General features: G+C 44.6%; 2 protein-coding genes across 2 annotated transcripts in view; one reads left to right on the forward strand and one right to left on the reverse strand.

Annotated features, from left to right (window-relative positions):
• The first annotated feature begins 1528 nt into the window (after positions 1 to 1528).
• slc38a8a (solute carrier family 38 member 8a) lies at positions 1529 to 11268 on the forward strand. The gene is made up of 11 exons (XM_062390315.1): positions 1529 to 1818; positions 4663 to 4861; positions 5070 to 5226; positions 5914 to 6018; positions 6620 to 6677; positions 8296 to 8410; positions 9856 to 10003; positions 10247 to 10449; positions 10525 to 10576; positions 10670 to 10798; positions 10925 to 11268. The coding sequence occupies exons 1-10, from the start codon at positions 1615 to 1617 to the stop codon at positions 10770 to 10772; spliced, it is 1344 nt and encodes a 447-aa protein (XP_062246299.1). The 5' UTR covers positions 1529 to 1614; the 3' UTR covers positions 10773 to 10798; positions 10925 to 11268.
• A 2476-nt stretch (positions 11269 to 13744) lies between these two features.
• necab2 (N-terminal EF-hand calcium binding protein 2) overlaps positions 13745 to 18132 on the reverse strand; it is an 89228-nt gene continuing 84840 nt past the window's right edge. The window contains exons 12-13 of the mRNA XM_062389037.1: positions 17447 to 17538; positions 13745 to 15903 (exon numbers count right to left, since the gene is read on the reverse strand). Of these exons, the coding sequence (XP_062245021.1) occupies positions 15875 to 15903; positions 17447 to 17538 (121 nt within the window). The 3' untranslated portion in view covers positions 13745 to 15874. The remainder of the gene's footprint in view (positions 15904 to 17446; positions 17539 to 18132) is intronic.

Raw genomic sequence — 18132 nt, forward strand, 5'->3', positions numbered from 1 at the left:
TCAGCAGTGGTGGATGAAGGGTTTTACACAAAGGGGCCAATTAGGACATTAATCCACCAATCGCGAGTCAGTCTCTAACAAATTAAAGTGATTAAGTGATCCACACTGCAGACAGCATACCATCAAGGTTTTAATGGTATGGTTAAAAGTGAGCGTGCAGCAGGAAAACGATTTCTATGGCTTGGAAATTAATTTAAAAATCACATTTTATAAACTGACGCATGTGGACACAGTCGTTCTTAATGTTCACGTCGTCGAAGATGATTCTGGTTTTTAAGAATAAAGGAAAAAACCACGAGCAGCAGTTTGATTTCCATGTTCTGCCTCTGACCAGCTGTGAGGTGTTGAACCTTCGTCCCTGAGGATCAACGCTAATGGAAAAGTCCTCGGTGCTGCACAGACTGCGTCACCTGCTGCCGTCAACACACAAGCTCAGAATCCTGTTTGAAACGAGCAGAGACACCTCACCTGACCTTCTCCACGTTCCTCTGGTGCCCCGTCACACAGCAAACACCTCAACCCTTCCTCTTCACTCCTTCAATTCTATGTATTTCAAACATTATGAGAGAAATCATGTGAAAAACAAGTGAGAAAAAGTAAACAAAAAGTATTTGCATTGTTATCTATAGCAAAAAGAGATGAAGATAAACTAAGAAGCAATAAATACTGATGGACCAAATTAAGAAACATTGTGGAATCCCCTCTTCATCCCTGCATCTTGTTAACAACATGTCTTTGTACTTTATTCTTCTGGGCCTGAGGTGTGATCTCACGGTTTTTATTATTATTAATATTCAGCCTGATCTTTTAAAAACAGCCTTGTTTCTGTGGGACTCTCTCATTGGCCTTTTAGAGCTAGTGAAATCGTTAATGAAGCTTCTTAAATCATGCGATTCATGAAACTACTGTTTTTTATTCCAGGATTTTCTTCTACTTTTTTCAATCTCCCCCTCATGAGTGCAAAGTTCGTAATTTCCGTCTCTTTCTCTTTTCCCATTCGTCCTGTGTCACGTTTCTCTTTCCTTCATGTAGCCTGAGTCCCTGCATCACTCGTAAAGATAGGAGGTTTTGACTGATTCCACCTCAGACATCCACAGCTGAGGGAGCTCGACACAATTTCCTCTTATGCAAAATATTTCTGCCAATAGATCAAATTCACCTTAATCTGAACCTTTTATTGAGGTTTTCCCTCCACAGTGCTGCTCATTGTGGGAATAATCAAATATAATTGAATAATATACTATAATGTTGAAGGTCTCGATTTTAAAGAGCCTTGAGATAATGTCCCTATACAGTTCGAATTTTATTGAAAACGAAACCTGTTAACATGAAGAAACCTCCAGGACCTGACACGTGCCTCGTCCGGTTGGTGCGTTCACTTGTCCGCATGAAAACCTCGTTTCAACGCAACACAGCCACATCTCCTGTGGTCAGGCTGGTGTTAAACCACCTCTCTGAGTGTTTCTGAGTTTCCCAGCAGCCCCTGAAGGCAGCAGCACACCTCCACCACCCCCCCACCTCACCCTCCTCTCGCCCGGCCCACAAACCCGCACCTGGAGCCCGCAGCCCGGGGAGCGCCGCTGGGAGAGAGCCGCCTTCGATCCACCGTGCAGCATGGAGGAGTTAGCCCGAGAGAGCATCAGCCTGCTGGCCTCGGCCTCAGCCAAGCCGCCGCTGGACGTGGGCTCCGGGCCGCGGCTCGGCTCCGTGGGGGCCATCTTCATCATGCTGAAGTCCGCCCTGGGCGCCGGGCTCCTCAACTTCCCCTGGGCCTTCGAGAGAGCCGGGAGCATCCGCAGCGCCGTCACCGTGGAGCTGGTGGGAACTGACTCTATATTCTGATTAAACATTGATGTGTAGAATGATGAGAAGACACGTGGGTGCTCGTAGAGGACTGAGGATGAAGCTCCTCATGTTCATCAAAGTTTGTGCAGCAAAACTTTTTAACATTCTCAAACTCAGAAGCAACCTTTTCATTTTTAAATTATGTATTTATTCTGAAAGGTTGTGTGTGTTTGTGTTTGTGTGCGAGTGTGTGTGTGTGTGTGTTGGATCTTATCTGTTCCAGGTCCACTGAGATCAATTAAGTAGATTGTGATCTGTTCCACCTGAAGAGGCCGTGTCACACTCTCACTTCTCACTTTATCAGTCCGATGTGGATCTGTTTCCTCCTGCCTGTCAACAATCCTCATGGTTATTGTGTTGACTCTTGATGTTACACACTTCCTCTGAAGCCCTGGACTCATCGTTTGCAGCTTTTTCCACCTCATTAGTTCATCAATTCAGTTAACTAACTTGAGACTTCTCTGGTTTCAGTTCATGGGAGACAAATTCCTTGAATCCTCTTTTAAATCCCAGTATCAGTCAGATGTGGATCTATTTTATCCTCCAGTCATAATTAACATGTTTGTTTTATTTAATCTTTTTTTTTTTTATTTACACTTGTTCTGGTCTCTTCCTCCTCCTGTGAAGCCCTGATCTTATTGTTAGCAGCCTTTTCACCTCATTCATTAATTTCAATTAACTTACTGGTTTTAGTCGAAAGTTCCAGTTTTGAATCCCAGCACTTTGTCTCTGGTCGTCTCACGTGTGTGTGTGAGGAGGACAAATTCTTCACTCCACATTATTTTAAAACTTTTCCGAAGCACAAAACCACATTATCTTGTTTTGATCCACATTATAAATCCTTGTTTATTCTCTGTCTGTCCCTCTTGTCTTTTTGGATAAATCACCTCAAAGTAGAAATAGTTTTTGATGATCTGTTCCTCCTCCTCCTCATCTCTTGGTGTCTTTGCTGCGTTTGTGTGTGCTTGTTGTGTTTGTGGGTCCATGCTCATTATTTGTCTTCCTGCAGACTTTTGATAAAATGTGGTTTGACTGTGTTTGGACGTGCGTCCCCCACGTCCTCAGTCTCACTGTCAGGACGGACAGACTCGTTTTCTCGCGGCTCGTTCACTGTCACGTTCGATTTCAAAGAGGAAGGTGAAATCAAAACATTTCTAGGGAATCATCTCATCCTGACACAAAGAAAGTGTTTGTTCTTTTCCACATAAAACCACTAAAATGAAGCAAACCAGTGCAGAGCCTGTTGGGAACGAGCTGTTTTCTTGGTCTGTGGTGACTGAGCTGGGTCAGTTGAAGACCTGCTGCTGCACCAGAGAGCGCCGGTCGGTCACCTGTTGGTTCAAAGTCAACCAATGTCTCACGAATCCAAATTCAACAGAGCACTTGACTTCATCTTGTTCCTGTTGACTGAATCCATTCATTTGTTTTATTTGTTTTTATTGTTAAACTTGAACCGGAAGAGGCACAGCTTCAGAGTCCTGCTGTTTTTAATTTAAGCTGCTTTTATTCATGTAAATACAGAAATCACTTCAGGGTGGTGGAGGGTTTTTAATTTATTACTGTACTAAGTAATATCAGCTGTAGATTCTGCTTCTGGGGACAGTACAGGGTTTGTTTGCTCTGATGTGGTTTTCCTCTAATCTCCAGTTTTGTGGTAACAGTGTCCGATAAGCTTAAATCAATAATTCCCAATTTAACCAGATGTGGTCGCTGCTCTTCTCCAGAGTCACTTCCAGGTGTTTCTTCCCCCTCAGATCTTCCATAGATCAGATTTTAATAATTTGCTTATTACAGAAACTAATTTCAGACTTTGACCTTTACGGCCGTGCGACAGGGATCTCTCTCTCTCCTCTCTGTTTAGGTTGCGAAGCTGTTTTTTCTTATAGTCGCTGAACTTTTCATCTTCCACTCGTCTCATTGGACGACAGTTAATCACTGCTCATTATCCGCGTGTCCACCCGGACGACACTGAGGTTAATCCTGACCGGCAGCGATTCAGAGGTGACCTCCTGGTTCATGGAGATTACCACCTCGGCTGCAACGTGAAGCTTTAACAGGGTTTGAAAGTTTTGACTGGAAAGTTCAGGACGGTCACAGGCTGTCGTCCTGATCCCTTTTTTATTATGTTCTGTTTTATTATGACAGTGGTGGAAACTATAAGCCCACCCGGGATCATAGGATTAACTTATTGTTGTTGACTCCTCTGTATCCGCTGCCTGAGTCTGGATCCAGAGAATCAAAGGGATGACATGAGGGTTCAAACTTTACTGTAAATTAACTTTTTATGATCTGCTCTTTCAGATAGTTGCTCTTCGTCTGCCTTGTTTTCCTTCATCGTTGAGGTCTATTCACGAAAGTTAATAAAACTAGATGTTGGAAATAAAATAAATTAGATTTTTATAGCGCAAAATCCTAATATACATTATCTCAAGGCACAGCACTGTCAAGACCTGACAACAGGTAGAAGGTCCCTCGACTGGGCAGTGTTCTAGAAAGTGGAACAATTTTAATATTCCTGCATCCACCCCCTTAATTTAATCTGCTCCAAGACTTTATGGGCTCTTCTTTGGCCCAAGTATCAAAAAATCTGTAATGTTTTAACCTCAATTCTGCCAAGAGACAATCAGCAATGAAATCATTGAACCCGCTCGGCCGAGGTCAAGGGAGATGCCCAACAGTTCCAACAATGAACACTTGGTGGCAGTGGAGAGAATCTTCACTTTAAAGCGATGTAGTCAAAGCTTCAGTTTGTTTCCTGACAGACGCGAGTTCCTCATCAGCTGTATCCCTGAGCTTCTCTCTCCTTCCTCCGCTCAGGTGTCCCTCGTCTTCCTCATCAGTGGGCTCATCATCCTGGGCTACTCCTCCTCCATCAGCGGCCAGTGCACGTACCAGGCGGTGGTGAAGGAGGTGTGCGGGCCGGCCATCGGTCAGCTGTGTGAGATCTGCTTCGTCTTCAACCTGTTCATAATCTCCGTGGCCTTCCTGGTCATCGTGGACGACCAGCTGGAGAAACGTGAGTTGGAGAGCAAACTGGTTGTTGCACCAAATACAGGCACGGTCCTGCTTTGTGTCAAGGATAGTTTGCAGACGACCACTAGGGGGCGATCAAGATATTTTTGCTTCATTTTCGAGGACAGATAGTTTGCATTTATTTGCTTCCTACACTAAATGTAGATTTTCCTGATCGTCTCTGTTTGTGTTGTTTTTTGTGTGTCTCTCAGTGTGCGGCTCCATGTATGAGTTGATAACTGGTTTGCCGGAGTCTGACTTGCCGCACCACTTCTACACAAACCAGCGCTTTGCTCTGGTGTTGCTCTGCGTCCTCCTCATCCTCCCACTGTCCATCCCCAAAGAGATCAGCATCCAGAAATACATCAGGTCTGGTTTAACACGCGTGTGTGTGTGTAGTTACACTGCATGTCTACACACATGCTGTATATAGAACTGTACTATACATAATACAAGGTTTTCAAGCTATATTTTGACTCATTTTTAGCTTTGGTGTGGATTTATGAATGTTTTCAATTTGCAAATGCTGGGATTTCTTTTCTATATCACAGTAATGTCCTACTTACAATATTTCTGCCACTAGATGTCACACTCGAGCTTCTGATGACAAAAGTGTAAAGATCGAATGTACAGAAGTTTCTCCCCAGAAGATGAACGATTTCTGTGAACTTGAAATCGACTCAAATATTAAATCACAATCTGCCAAATAGGATTTTAACAATCAGAACAATATGCGATATCCTCGACTAGAATGAGGAAAAACCAGCACCACCTACTGTCCAAAATGTGAACTTTACACCATAATTAGGCAGATTACCATTAAACTTCCTTGTTTCCCTATATAAAAGTCATTTTGGTTTTACTGATGACAAAACCTTTTATCATAAGAACAGACTTTACATTTCCCCCCGTCTGTACCATCGAAGCTCCTCAAACGTTCAGTGTGTAGTTGATTGTTCTCAGTTGTGTGTCTCAGTGTGTTGTTCTTTTTTAAGCACACACAGCGCTGGTCTGGTTTCTGTCTGAAGCAGCTGATTTGTCTCTGTCCTCTCTCAGTGGCCTCGGCACTCTGGCTGCGACCTACCTGACTGTGGCCATCATCGTCAAGTACCACACCACGCCGTCTGTCCAGGTTCACATCGCCCCCCTCTACAGCAGCGGGTACGTGCACCTGGGGGGGGGGGGGGGGGGTCTGTGTGTGTGTGTGTGTCTGTGTGTGTGACTGCTCATGAACTCTTGAGAGTTGTTGTTTCTGAGCTTTTATAGAATTATAATATTATTTTGACAGAAGTGAAGCAAGAAGAGAAAAAACATGAATTATAATAAAATTCTTAACAGTGCAGAAAGGTCTGTGTCTTTTAAAAAAAGTGTTTTTTCATCTTCCTTGTCATCTTTTCTTTTCTTCGGTGTCATGAATCAATCATGGCTGCAGCTGGTCCTTGTTATGAGGTTGTTTTTAGGAAATATGGCGGTCGTGAGTCCTGCCCATCGATCTGCAGTGACTCCCGGGCGCCAGGACAGACGCTGTCCATCAAAGCTCGCCCTTCTCTCTCACTCTGAATGACCCAGCTCGCTCCTGTCCGCCCTCGTGTGTGACTGACAGATGAACGCGCTGCTAAAGTGACTCTAAATGCCACGACATTATGAACGCTGCCCTAATAACCAGGTTTTGTTGTTTTCTCCTCCTCGTGCTCTTGTGGCTTTTGTGATCCCGGGAGAATGACTGTGGTGTGTGTGTGTGTGTCTGCTCGTGTCTGTGCAGGATCAGCTCCTGGGCCTCCATGTTCAGCGTCATCCCCACCATCTGCTTCGGCTTCCAAGTGAGTGAAGCAACATGTTGTGTTTTCATGTTCGAGGGTTCGAGTCCCGGTGAACGTGCGTGACCGAGGCCAGGGTCGGTTTGTGTTGACGTCAGGAGGAAAGTCGAGGCATCAGTTTTGCTGTGTTTGCAAAATGTAATTCTCATTTGAACCTTTGTTATTTAGCTATTAATGAAAATGATTTATAATAATTTATAATGCCTCTTTGCCCAGCTCTAATCTAAACTAAAGTAGGTCAACTGCCGTCTCTGGATCCTGCAAATAAAACCTGCCTCTGATTTTGATTTAATAATTTTAAACACTCAGCAGCACAATTGAGAGTCCATTGACCTCCACTGCACCGGGATCATAAAACTAAAGCCCATGAGGAGATGATATTTAGAATCCGGCCTCGTCTCAGCCCTCCGCGTCTCTGTTGCCAATAAGTCCGACAGGGAGCCGATGCACTGTGGGTCTCCTCAGTAACGTTGGGGAGCGCTCTCTGGAGAGTGTGATGAAGTGAAGTGTAAAGGTCACCGCACCCCCGGGGCCTCACCGGGAGCTCTGCGCACCCAGCCTTCATATTTAATAACCGGTTGGAGTATGGGAGGAAAAAGATGTTTCTGTCGATCTGAAGCTGCACAGACTGATGTGATGCTTCCCAGGTTGCCTCGGTAACCCTGATGGATGCTGATGGAATCTAATAACAGGCGGAGGAAGATGTGTGTGTGTGGGGGGGGGGGGTCTGCTCACACAAACACACACACAGACACTCCCTCAGGCTGAGTGATTGCAGAGCAAAGGGCTGAAAAGCGGCATGATGAGATCCTGAGGGGGGGGGGCAGCGGCAAATGGGGGGGGGCGAGGTGGCGAAGGGGGGGCGAGGTATCAGACCGGACAATGGCAGCTGGGATCAAGTGGTGACATGAGCCTGTATCCTGACCCCTGCCATGGTTTAACTGGGCTCATGGTGTTGCTCCCAGCACAAAGCTTCCTTCTGATTCTCATCTCAGTTCAGTTCATCACAGAAACAGATCAGAGATCAGAGACGATGGAACCTTTGGATCTTCACCCTGTGAAAACACTGCTGGTGGCCTGAGACTCACGATCTGTCTTTGATCTCAACATCGAAGACGAACCTGGATTGATCTGTCCAAATATCCAAGAGGGTTCTCCTTACCCTGTCTAGTGCCCCTGAGCAAGGCACCTTACTCCCCTAACATCTGCGCCGTACATGGTCGCTCACTGCTGTGTGTGTCCTGCACCAGATGGGTTAAAAGCAGAGGTTAAATTTCCCTTTTGGCATGTGTTTGGGACTAATAAATGTATCTTAATTCTTAATTTTCAATTCCAACCAAAAACCTGAATCTAATGTTACACATCGTTTCAAATCTGTTAAATTGGAAAAACTAGAATCCGACCCATTTATCAGGAATGGCCCGACATGGGTCTTTCATGGAAATATCCGGTTGGACTTCTTAGTTTGCTGATATGAAAACCTTTACAGAATAAACGGTATCGGTATCGTCCTCAACGATCCACATCCACCAGGCTCTGGGTTCAAAACCTTGATTCTCTCTGGGTTCGTTGTCCGTGGCTGCAGATGTTGACTCTCCTTCCTCTTCTCTGTGCGCTCCAGTGCCACGAGGCGTCCATCGCCATCTACAGCAGCATGGAGAACCAGCGGCTCTCTCACTGGGTCTTCATCTCCGTCATCTCCATGATCTTCTGCCTCATCATCTATTCCCTCACAGGTCAGATTCCTGCTTCCTCTCTCTCTCTGTCACTAACCTCCCAGTGGAAATCTCTCCACACACATTCCTCATGTGATATCAGAGCCAGAAGAAACAGTGACATGAAGATAAGTGGGTTCGTGGTGACGACTGGATTTGACTTGAGCATCGTGAAGCTCAGTTGTAAGAAATTGTCCTCGTGGCTGTGGATTCATTGAGTTTATTCTAATTCATTTCCATTGAATTCTGTTTTAGAAATTAGAATTTTTAATTCTAATTTCTCTTTATTTATTGAATTCCTGAGGGAGTCGATGCTTTTAGACAACAAATCTGTATTTCCATGATTTTCCACATTCGCTGGGGATCAGACGAGTTCACTGAGAAAGAACCAGAAAGTTGATTGATGATTTTATTGACTCTGGACTTAATTGATTGTTTCTTAGATGAGAACCTGAGTTCTGCTGCTTCTTCTGTTTCTGCCATGAGTTCATCCCCTCATGTTCTGAGCACTGAACCACAGTCTGCATTAGGTCACACCCACTCAGGCCACACAGAGGAACTCCCTCTGCAGTTCAAAGCTTTGTCTCTTCCACTGAATCAGTTCTTTTCTGCTCACTCAGCTTCACTCGACAGTTATTTGATCTGCCAGGATTTGATCACCATTAACAATATGGATTTTTTTTTCATCATTTCATTAATCCTGATGAACGTGATTCTCTCATTTAGTTTCCGGACCCTCAGGATATTTATCTCACCAGCAGCCAAAGGACGACAGGCAGAGGGGGGAGGCGGCTTTCTACTCGTACATAAAAATGATTTTAGAATTTCCCCGGAGTCTCTCAGCTGAGTGTTAAAGCTTTATTTTAGAGAACGGGTGCGACGCCTGTCGAGACCAAATCGTCCAGAGGTTTTCCAGAGTTCATGTTAGAGAATGGGAACAGAGGACAGAGTCCAACTTACAAATCCTCCCGGCCTCACCATTTTGTTTTGTCACTGATTTATGGATTTTGCTGTTGAAATTGAAGGTTGGAAGATTCGTTTGCAGTTAAATTTATCGCTGAACTTTTTACAGTTTTTTTTCCGAGCGTGCACGTCGTCTTCTAAGAATCTGGCTCGGATGCATTAGTGGCGTCTTTATGCACAACAAAAAAAAACTGTTATTTATTGATTCACGATCAATAATTATTAATTTAATCAAATTTTACTAGTTTCAATCATAGTGCTGCACAATATAAAATCTGTTTTACCTCACCTCAATGTCTCCTCCCAATAAAAACATCATCCTGTCACTGTTTGTACTGAGTCAGCTCTCTCTCTCTCTCTCTCTCTCTCTCTCTCTCTCTCTCTCTCTCTCTCTCTCTCTCTCTCTCTCTCTCTCTCTCTCTCTCTCTCTCTCTCTCTCTCTCTCTCTCTCTCTCTCTCTCTCTCTCTCTCTCTCTCTCTCTCTCTCTCTCTCTCTGGTGCAGGGGTTTATGGGTACCTGACATTTGGGAAAGACGTGAAGTCGGACATTCTGATGTCCTACACAGGCGACGACATCCTGATGCTCATCGCCAGGCTGCTGTTTGGAATCTCCATCATCACCATCTATCCCATCATCCTGCTGCTGGGCAGGTGAATTCAGTGTGAACTCATTCAAAAGTTTGCAACTTCACCACTAGGTGTCACTAAACTCTACAGACTGAACCTTTAACGGATCCGTCTGAAACTGGTAGAAAACCTTTAAATCAATTTTTCCTCACAACTTCCTACTGATCTTCTCTAGTTGGATCTAAATCTGACCTGATGTGAGTGTAGATTTCTTTTAAAACAGATAAGACAGACGATCAGACTCGTCTTCTCTCTGTCGTCTCTCAGATCCGTGATCCAGGACCCCCTGCTGAGTTGGCGGCGGCGGCGGTACGGCGTGGTGACGGTGAACTTTGAAAGCCGCAGCCGCTACGCGCTGACAGTCCTGTGGATCACCGTGACGCTGATCATCGCCGTCTTTGTGCCGGACATCAGCAAGGTCATCAGTGTCATCGGCGGCATCAGCGCCTTCTTCATCTTCATCTTCCCAGGTAACGCTCCGGTCACAGGTTCCTCCTCTGTCAGTCGTGATGTGAGCGTCTGACCTTGTGTCTGTGTCGGAACAGGACTGTGTTTGATGTTCGCCATGCAGTCGGAGCCCGTGTCCCTGAAGACCAGGTGAGGACAAAGTTCATAAACTGGAACTAAACACCGGACTTTCGATGTTGAAACCCTCACATTCCTAACTTTTTAACTCCTCCTCCTCTGCAGAGTGGTCCTCACGCTTTGGGGCGTCGTGACGTTGATCTGCGGAGCCTTCATCTTCGGCCAGAGCAGCACCATCGCCGTCATGCAGTTCCTCGGGAAGATCTGACTGTTCCGCTCCCCTCGCCGCTTCAGGTGCCTTCATGGAGACTGCGTTCTCCCCCTTTCTCCTCCTGAGAGCCCACGTTGAGTTGTGGAGGACTAATGAACATGACCCCTGAACAGTCACGTGGTCCCTGAACACCTCCCTCCCTCCCTCAGTGCCGCTGTGTCACGTTCTCTCCGGTCCCCCGACCGCCCGGTGACGAGCGGCGCCTGTGCCCCCGTCAAGCCCAGATGATCTGATTGAAATCCTCAGGTATTTCTGCACCTTTTGTTTTGTTGTGTGTCGGTGCAGATTTGTACATATCAGTATTCAACCTGTGTGTGTTCGGTCCGTGTGTGAGACGACGAGCACGGTGTTGTACAAACATGTTTAAATTATCAGTCAAATAAAACTCATTTCCAGGACCTGGAGGATTCCACTGCCATGAGAGAGTCTGTGTGTGTTTAGAAAGAGGAGCTGCTTCCTCACACGTGATTGGTCAGTGATGATGTGTATGAAAACGTTTTAATCTTCATTAAACCATAAATGAACCTGAGTAGATGGAGGATGGTTCCACGTTCATTAGGAAACAAGATCAATCATCGTTCATCCACAATGTTTCTCAACATGTCTCAAACACACGTTTCAAATCAAAACCACGTGACACTTCTTTTTTCTCAGTTTTCTAGTTTTATTGAATTGCATCACTCTACATCATCTAGAATTTCAACAAGATATTCTTTAAAGACCAAATATAATACTTGCATCCCTGCAATACGTCCCTACACGTAAGAAGAGAAAGCCGTTTACTGAAACATACATTTAAGAATTAATATTTCATTGAACATTGCCATAAAAGTGACTCTTCATTCATGTATGCCATTTTTTTTTTTTCTTCTAGTCATATAGTGTATATTTCATTTAATAGATTTTAGTCTCTGTCTTCTTCATAGGAATACTAGAAAAGAAAGAAGGTAAGAAAAGCACAAAACCCATTGAAGAGTAGCATGGCCTAATACTACAGCAAAGAAGTTACTGGACATTCAGTTGACATGCACTCAGTTAAAGGATAGAAAAGAACACACCCGCGGGGGGGGGGGGGAGTTACGGCCTTATATTCTCGATTGGCTCGGTGTCATGTGACAACACGTGTTGAGGTAAACCGCTTCCTGTCCGCCGGCTACGCGACCTCCTCTGTACTGGGAACATCCCATCGAGGCCAGTTTCACTACATTTCACTGGTTTCATCGTGTGACCACGCGCACGTTGCACTGAGGAGTCGTGGGGGGGGTAGAAAAAGGAGCAGGTGGCACAGTCAGAAATGAGTTAGGAATGTTTCAACAGGATTTTCTGATGATCGACCTCGCATGCAGGGACACGCCCTCTCGGTCAGAGCGCGTGGGCTGCGTTCAGTGGGGCTCCAGTACTGGGACACTATGGCCGTCAGTGGAGTAAAGTCACCGACGTGTAAACATCAACCCATGCACTATGGCTTTGTGTGTCTGTTCAGAGCTCAGCAGCTAGTGGGACAGTGTGTAGCTGCACAGGAGTGAAGGAGTTATTTGATGAGTGGAGGCTTGAAGGACCCTGTGGAGCATCAGGATGTGGCGCCGTGGGAGCAGCTGTTAAATATGAAATATTTAATATACGACGAGAATCAAATGTAAACAAAATCGAAGCCAAACAATTTTTACAATCTGTAGTCGAGAGCGTGGAAAAAAGCTAATACTAGTTCATTGTTTAATAAGATGTTAAAATGTCGGAAATTATAATTGAGCTAATCCTTGGAGGGTTTTCAACGTAATTTAAGATTTCATAAACAGACTCCACCCCCTAGTGTCTATGTCTGGAATTGCAGCTCTTCACGGATAATAAACCTCTTAGGGAAACTATCGCAGATTGTTTGTTTATTAAAATCGTATCAATATCTACTGATGTATCCGAATAAATGAATGAAGGATCTTTCTCACATTTATTTTTTTCGTACATAATTGGAATTCGTAAAGAGTCAAACTAGCTAAACAAATTTATATTTAACGATACAATCACACAGATTTACGATCAACGATATCAAACAATTTTAATATGTTTCTTTTATGCTAACTTCCATACAATTCACCAAAAAAGGAAGAAAAAAAGCTCAATGTATGCCGAGGTGAATTCCAGATATAAAAAAATATCGGAGGGGAGGAGTTTCGCGGCGCATCGGAGATCCCGTAGGAACGAATTCACCTCCAGTTGATTTGCATATGGACACGATAACGTAGAAGCAAGATGGCAGCACCTGATATTTTGGCTTCGTTTTTGGACAGTGGGAGGACGTGGACACGAGTCGTCCATCTTTATTTACAGTCATTTAAACAAAAAAACAGGGGCCCACTTTATATTGCTCTGCAGCGCTACCTGGTGGTCAGAAACTCCACAGAATACCTCAGACTCTTGGATATAAGTTTCATAGATAAAGCCTTTGCATGCATGTTCTACAAGTCTACCGTGATATACATTTATTTTACAGTACATGTTATAGTAACTCCACATGTCTCGGCCCTGCTCGACGCAGCCCAGCGCTCTGAAGGACGAGAGATCGACCTTATGACCGCGAAGCTGAATCCTCGCTCGCTGCCTCCACAGCTCTGTCGTTCACAGATGGAAAAGAAAATAGACCCAACGCTGAGGTGGACGGTGAGATGGCACCTTTTTGAAAGTGGCTATAAAGAGCTGGAAGGGAGTGATTCATGAATAATAACTCTTAAACCAGATAACAGTAAGACTATATATTTATATATGCATCTCTAAATACTCTCATCATACTCAATAACCTCTAATATATCTGTATCTTCAAGTCACAATATCCACTCATTTTTACATTATGCTTTCTGAACGAGAGTCTGATTGTAGTGTGGAGGGCGTTCAGTGGTGGTGAGGCCAGGTTGGGGGGGGGGAGGTCAGAGGAGATGCAGAGGGGGGGGGGGGGGGGGTCTGATCAATTCCAACAAATCTGACATCTACTGAAATGAAAAATCACTGAACCTTGACGGTTTTTATTAAATTCATACTCACAGTAAATTCCAGTTTCTCTGCATATGTCCCAGTTTCTAATGCACTGGAGTTCAGACCATTCAACAACACGTGATGGGGTTGATGACTCATTTACTGTGGAGGTCTCAGTCTACTGGGATCAATCTGCTCGGATGGATTTCCAGTGGATGGTTCTGCCGGATTGCTGGGAGATCAGACCCATCATGCATCTGATTCTGACGGCTGAGACCTGCACCCCCTGTGACCCCTCCTCTTAAAGTGGGACCCTTCCTTTACATGACTTTTTTGCACTTTGGGGGTCGACAGTGGAAATATACGTCTTTATTGTGTGTCAGAAATGCTAATGGTGGTGGATCGGCTACGGCACGTACAGTGGTGTGAAGTCGTATTTCGAGATGTCGATAACTGCATAAGTCTGGCGTAGAGGAATCGAACACTTTCTGTGAAACGGTCGACGCGTTACTGCATCTCAGGACTGGTGCTGCATAACCTGCAGAGAGGCCGATACCCACAGACCCCTACTGGGCATTTCCCTGCTTACTGGGACCAAACCCTTTGAAAAAGCTCCTGTAGCATGTGGTGATGTTTAAGGCTTTTAAATTCGATGTCGTTCAGATGGGGGGGTGTTTCTGTTTCTGATGGTTTGATTCAAAGAAACTGTTGAGAGGAGCTGAGCAGCAGAAAGCTGCTGGTCAGCTCCCATCGAAGAAAACTGTGCACTCAAACATGTCAATCAATACAAGTAGAATCATAATAGAACAACGTTTGCATTATGTACAATCTCTACTAGACCCACACAGCTAACTAGCTACGCACTGCCAAATTCAGACGTGGAATACACAGGCGGAAGGCGAGAGTAAAACCATGTTGAGCCTCATGGAGATCAGTGAGGAGCTGCTTCTCTCTCATTCATCCAAACCCCAAAGTGTCCGATGGAATAAAAGCTACGTGAAGAAATAGAACTTAATGTTTCTCTATATGTCACAACTGCAATTCTCACAGCAGCCATTCTGAAGAAATGAGCTAATCACACATTACAAATGGATCTCACTCTTATTTGTGAATGAAGAGAGTTAAATTATTACATTCACTACAACATCAGATGTGTTGTATTTGTCTCCCATATCTTCTTCAGAGTCATTCTTACCTTTAAAAACTCTCAGAGGGAACTTTTAGACTCAGACTTTTGTTCCAGTGAACCTTGAATCGGCTTTAAGACCCTGGGAACACAGGAACCACAGATATAAAGATCCTGAGAACCTTCAGACCTCGATAATACAGGACCCTGATCCTGACCTGAGGAACATTGGACTCTAGGAGCATCTTGGAATAAACTGTTAGAGATTCGGACTGCCTACAAAATCCGGTTGGGTCAAAAAATATAAACAACGAGGCTATATTCACAGAAGCATCGAGCTAGTTAACCTTCGAGCTAAATTCAAGCTCTTGCGATTTCAAGCTAATTACTCAATTACCAATAACAATACAGCAATTACTCCAGATTGTGGATTTCAGAACGGCTGATGTGAGAAAAACGTCCAATCCATTTGTTCATTTACAAAACCATTGGAATTATTAGAACAATGAGAACAGATGTGGAAAGAGCAGCTACTAAGAAATGACGGCTACGTTCAGAAGAGGAGTTTTTTTTATATGGTGAATTCAACCTTTGTGAAATCAAATGACACAACACTCGACCCATTGACGGTTACTGCTACATGAAAAACTCAACGCCGGGGTTCCTGCTACAAGACGAACTCCACCAGGCTCAAAGCTACTGGAAACATAATCCCAAAAAATCTCCAACCAGCAAAACCACCATGGTGAGATACAAACACCTTTTTAAGCTTTTTTTCATTTTTTAAAATCTCACATTGTCCAATGCACTGTTTGTTCAATTTCCACTGTTGTTGACGCCATCGATTTGCACTGTGTAAACATGTACTTACAAAAAGAGTTGAGGAATGTGAGGGTGGAGAGAGGAGAGGGCGTGAGAGTGGGGGAAATGCAGGGGGAGAAGGTTTTCCGGGGACGGAGGGCGGGTCGGAGAGGGAGGAGTCCTGGCGTGTGGCGGCAGATCTTCATGCTCAGTCCCTGGTCATGCTGCACCAGGCGGCTGCAGAGAGACAGAGGAGGACAGGGGGGGGGGGACGAGGTTAGAGACAGACAAAGAGACCGACAGGGAAATGATCATCAGACAGAAAGATGATCCTGCATCATGATAATTATTATTATTATCATATTAACTGGTGCTACTATCATTAATAACATCTTCACATCTGTAATAATAACCCAGTCTGAAGGAGCTTGAACCTAATGGGTTGCCAGATGGGAAATGTTGAGGTATTTTACCAGAAGCTTTAAATCAACCTATTTTGAGGAAAATGATTGTACGCGACCAGAGCAGGGAAGGAAACGCTCAACACCGACATTTGTGTGTCAAGATCCAGAAACATCCTTTTTTAAGGCACAAGGCTCTTATTTTGAAACATGAGACAGGAAGGACTTGTGTTAAGCTTGGGAGAGACGCAGGTCATCATCACAAGCATGATTGGCTGATAGGACGTCACATGAGGAGAGATCCAGATTACAACTGATAATACCGACGCCACATTAACGTTCATCTGGCAGCACTGAGGGAACACACTTTTATAAGGTCTCCACCTTCTATGTAAAGTGAAGACATCATATACATTATGATTTGGCGCTGACTTGGAAAGAGAGGATAGAGATTAAATGGAGGTGGAGGATACATTTTGGCGAGGCGGAGTAAAACAGAAGTGTGTGGGCGGAAGAAAGATGAGAGCGGAGGGGGGGGGGGGGGTGAGGAGAGCTGGATAAAAAACGAGACAGGAGAGGAAGTAGTAAAGGCCGATCGCCTGGCATCAGCTCCTCGCACAGTGGACGGATGTGAGTCAGATTTACTGACGTCCTGTTCAGAGCCAGGATGCTTTAACTCTTCAGAAGAACTTTCTTATGAATATGAGGAAACTGGTTTATCACAATTCTTGTCTGAATTTAACTGGTTTCTGTTCAGCGCTGAGAAATCAAGTGACTTCTAACCAAAATTCAGGTTCCACAAAGTTGAGGGTTTTCAGTTTTTCTACGTTTTATATCTTTATCACCAAGAAGGTTGTGTGTTCGTCAACAGGATTACACACAACATCTAGGGAACCAATTTTCTTGAACCTCTTTGGATGGGTGAGTTATTGGGCCATGGATGAAAACCATTAATTTCTGGAGTTGATTCGTTTCAGGAGATGGATCCAGAATTATCTTGTGCTTTCTTTAATGTTGCCAGATTGGAATATTCTCCAGAAATAACTCACAGGTCATTGAGATCTGCCCTTAAACTTCACCTAATTTACTAATGTCTGTATTTTGTGTATAATCTTGATTGTTAAAGATTAGTTTTCTCAAATGTTCCTGCACATAAAATCATGGAATCCTACACTTCCCATCATGCTACTTGCTGCTCCCTGACAAATGTTATAAACTTAATCATAACTTTTACGTGTTCTTTCTCCGGGCAAAACAGATGTTCATGTTTGAAATCAGTGAACCGCTCCTTTATCTGATGATAACACATAATTCAGTGGCCCTCATTGTATAGTGTAGTTTTATTGTGTAGTTTTGTTGTGTAGTATTTCAGCACTCACCTGGCAGTGCTACAGAGGACACGGTCTCCGGCTGGCACAGTGTGTCCACCTTCACGTGCTGAAAGGCTTTGTTGGGGGCAGACTGGAGGTGTCTGGAGGGGGGGGGGGGGGCACACATCAGCTTAACACACATCATGTCTGTACGTGCACACGCGTCTGCAGCCACTCATAAACGTGCACACGGGAACACACAGCCTCAGAGCGCTTTGCACGGCCCTTAGTCTTTACTGTAAGGGTTGAAATATTAATGGCTGGGAGCAGTGGAGCAGAAACTCCGACCAGCAGGCAGCTTCCTCAGCAGCCTCTCCTCGTGCCCAGCACCCGCTCCATCACTAAATCATGACCACCTGACACATCTGGAGTGCTTCAGCAGCTCCGCGCCCAGCCAATGGCTGCAGAACCTTAATTAAATGCGGCTGGGGGAATTTTTCCAACGAGCTCATGACATTAATGGAAGAAAAGAGGCGGCTCTTTATTTGGCAATCGCCAATCAATAAAAACAGGAGGCGCAGTGCTGAGTCAAAGGCTTTTTCACCAGCAAAATGAATGTCCACACTCAGTAATGACTTTTAATACTTTTAAAGTGGATCAGCATTTACTCAGGTTCAATTCTGAGGTCACTGTTAGAGTGGAAGCAGGACGGCTCGTTTGCATTGACTCGTTCAAATCCTTTCTAAAGTCAGAAA

Source organism: Platichthys flesus, chromosome 6, assembly GCF_949316205.1.
Source record: "Platichthys flesus chromosome 6, fPlaFle2.1, whole genome shotgun sequence".
NCBI lineage: Eukaryota > Metazoa > Chordata > Actinopteri > Pleuronectiformes > Pleuronectidae > Platichthys > Platichthys flesus.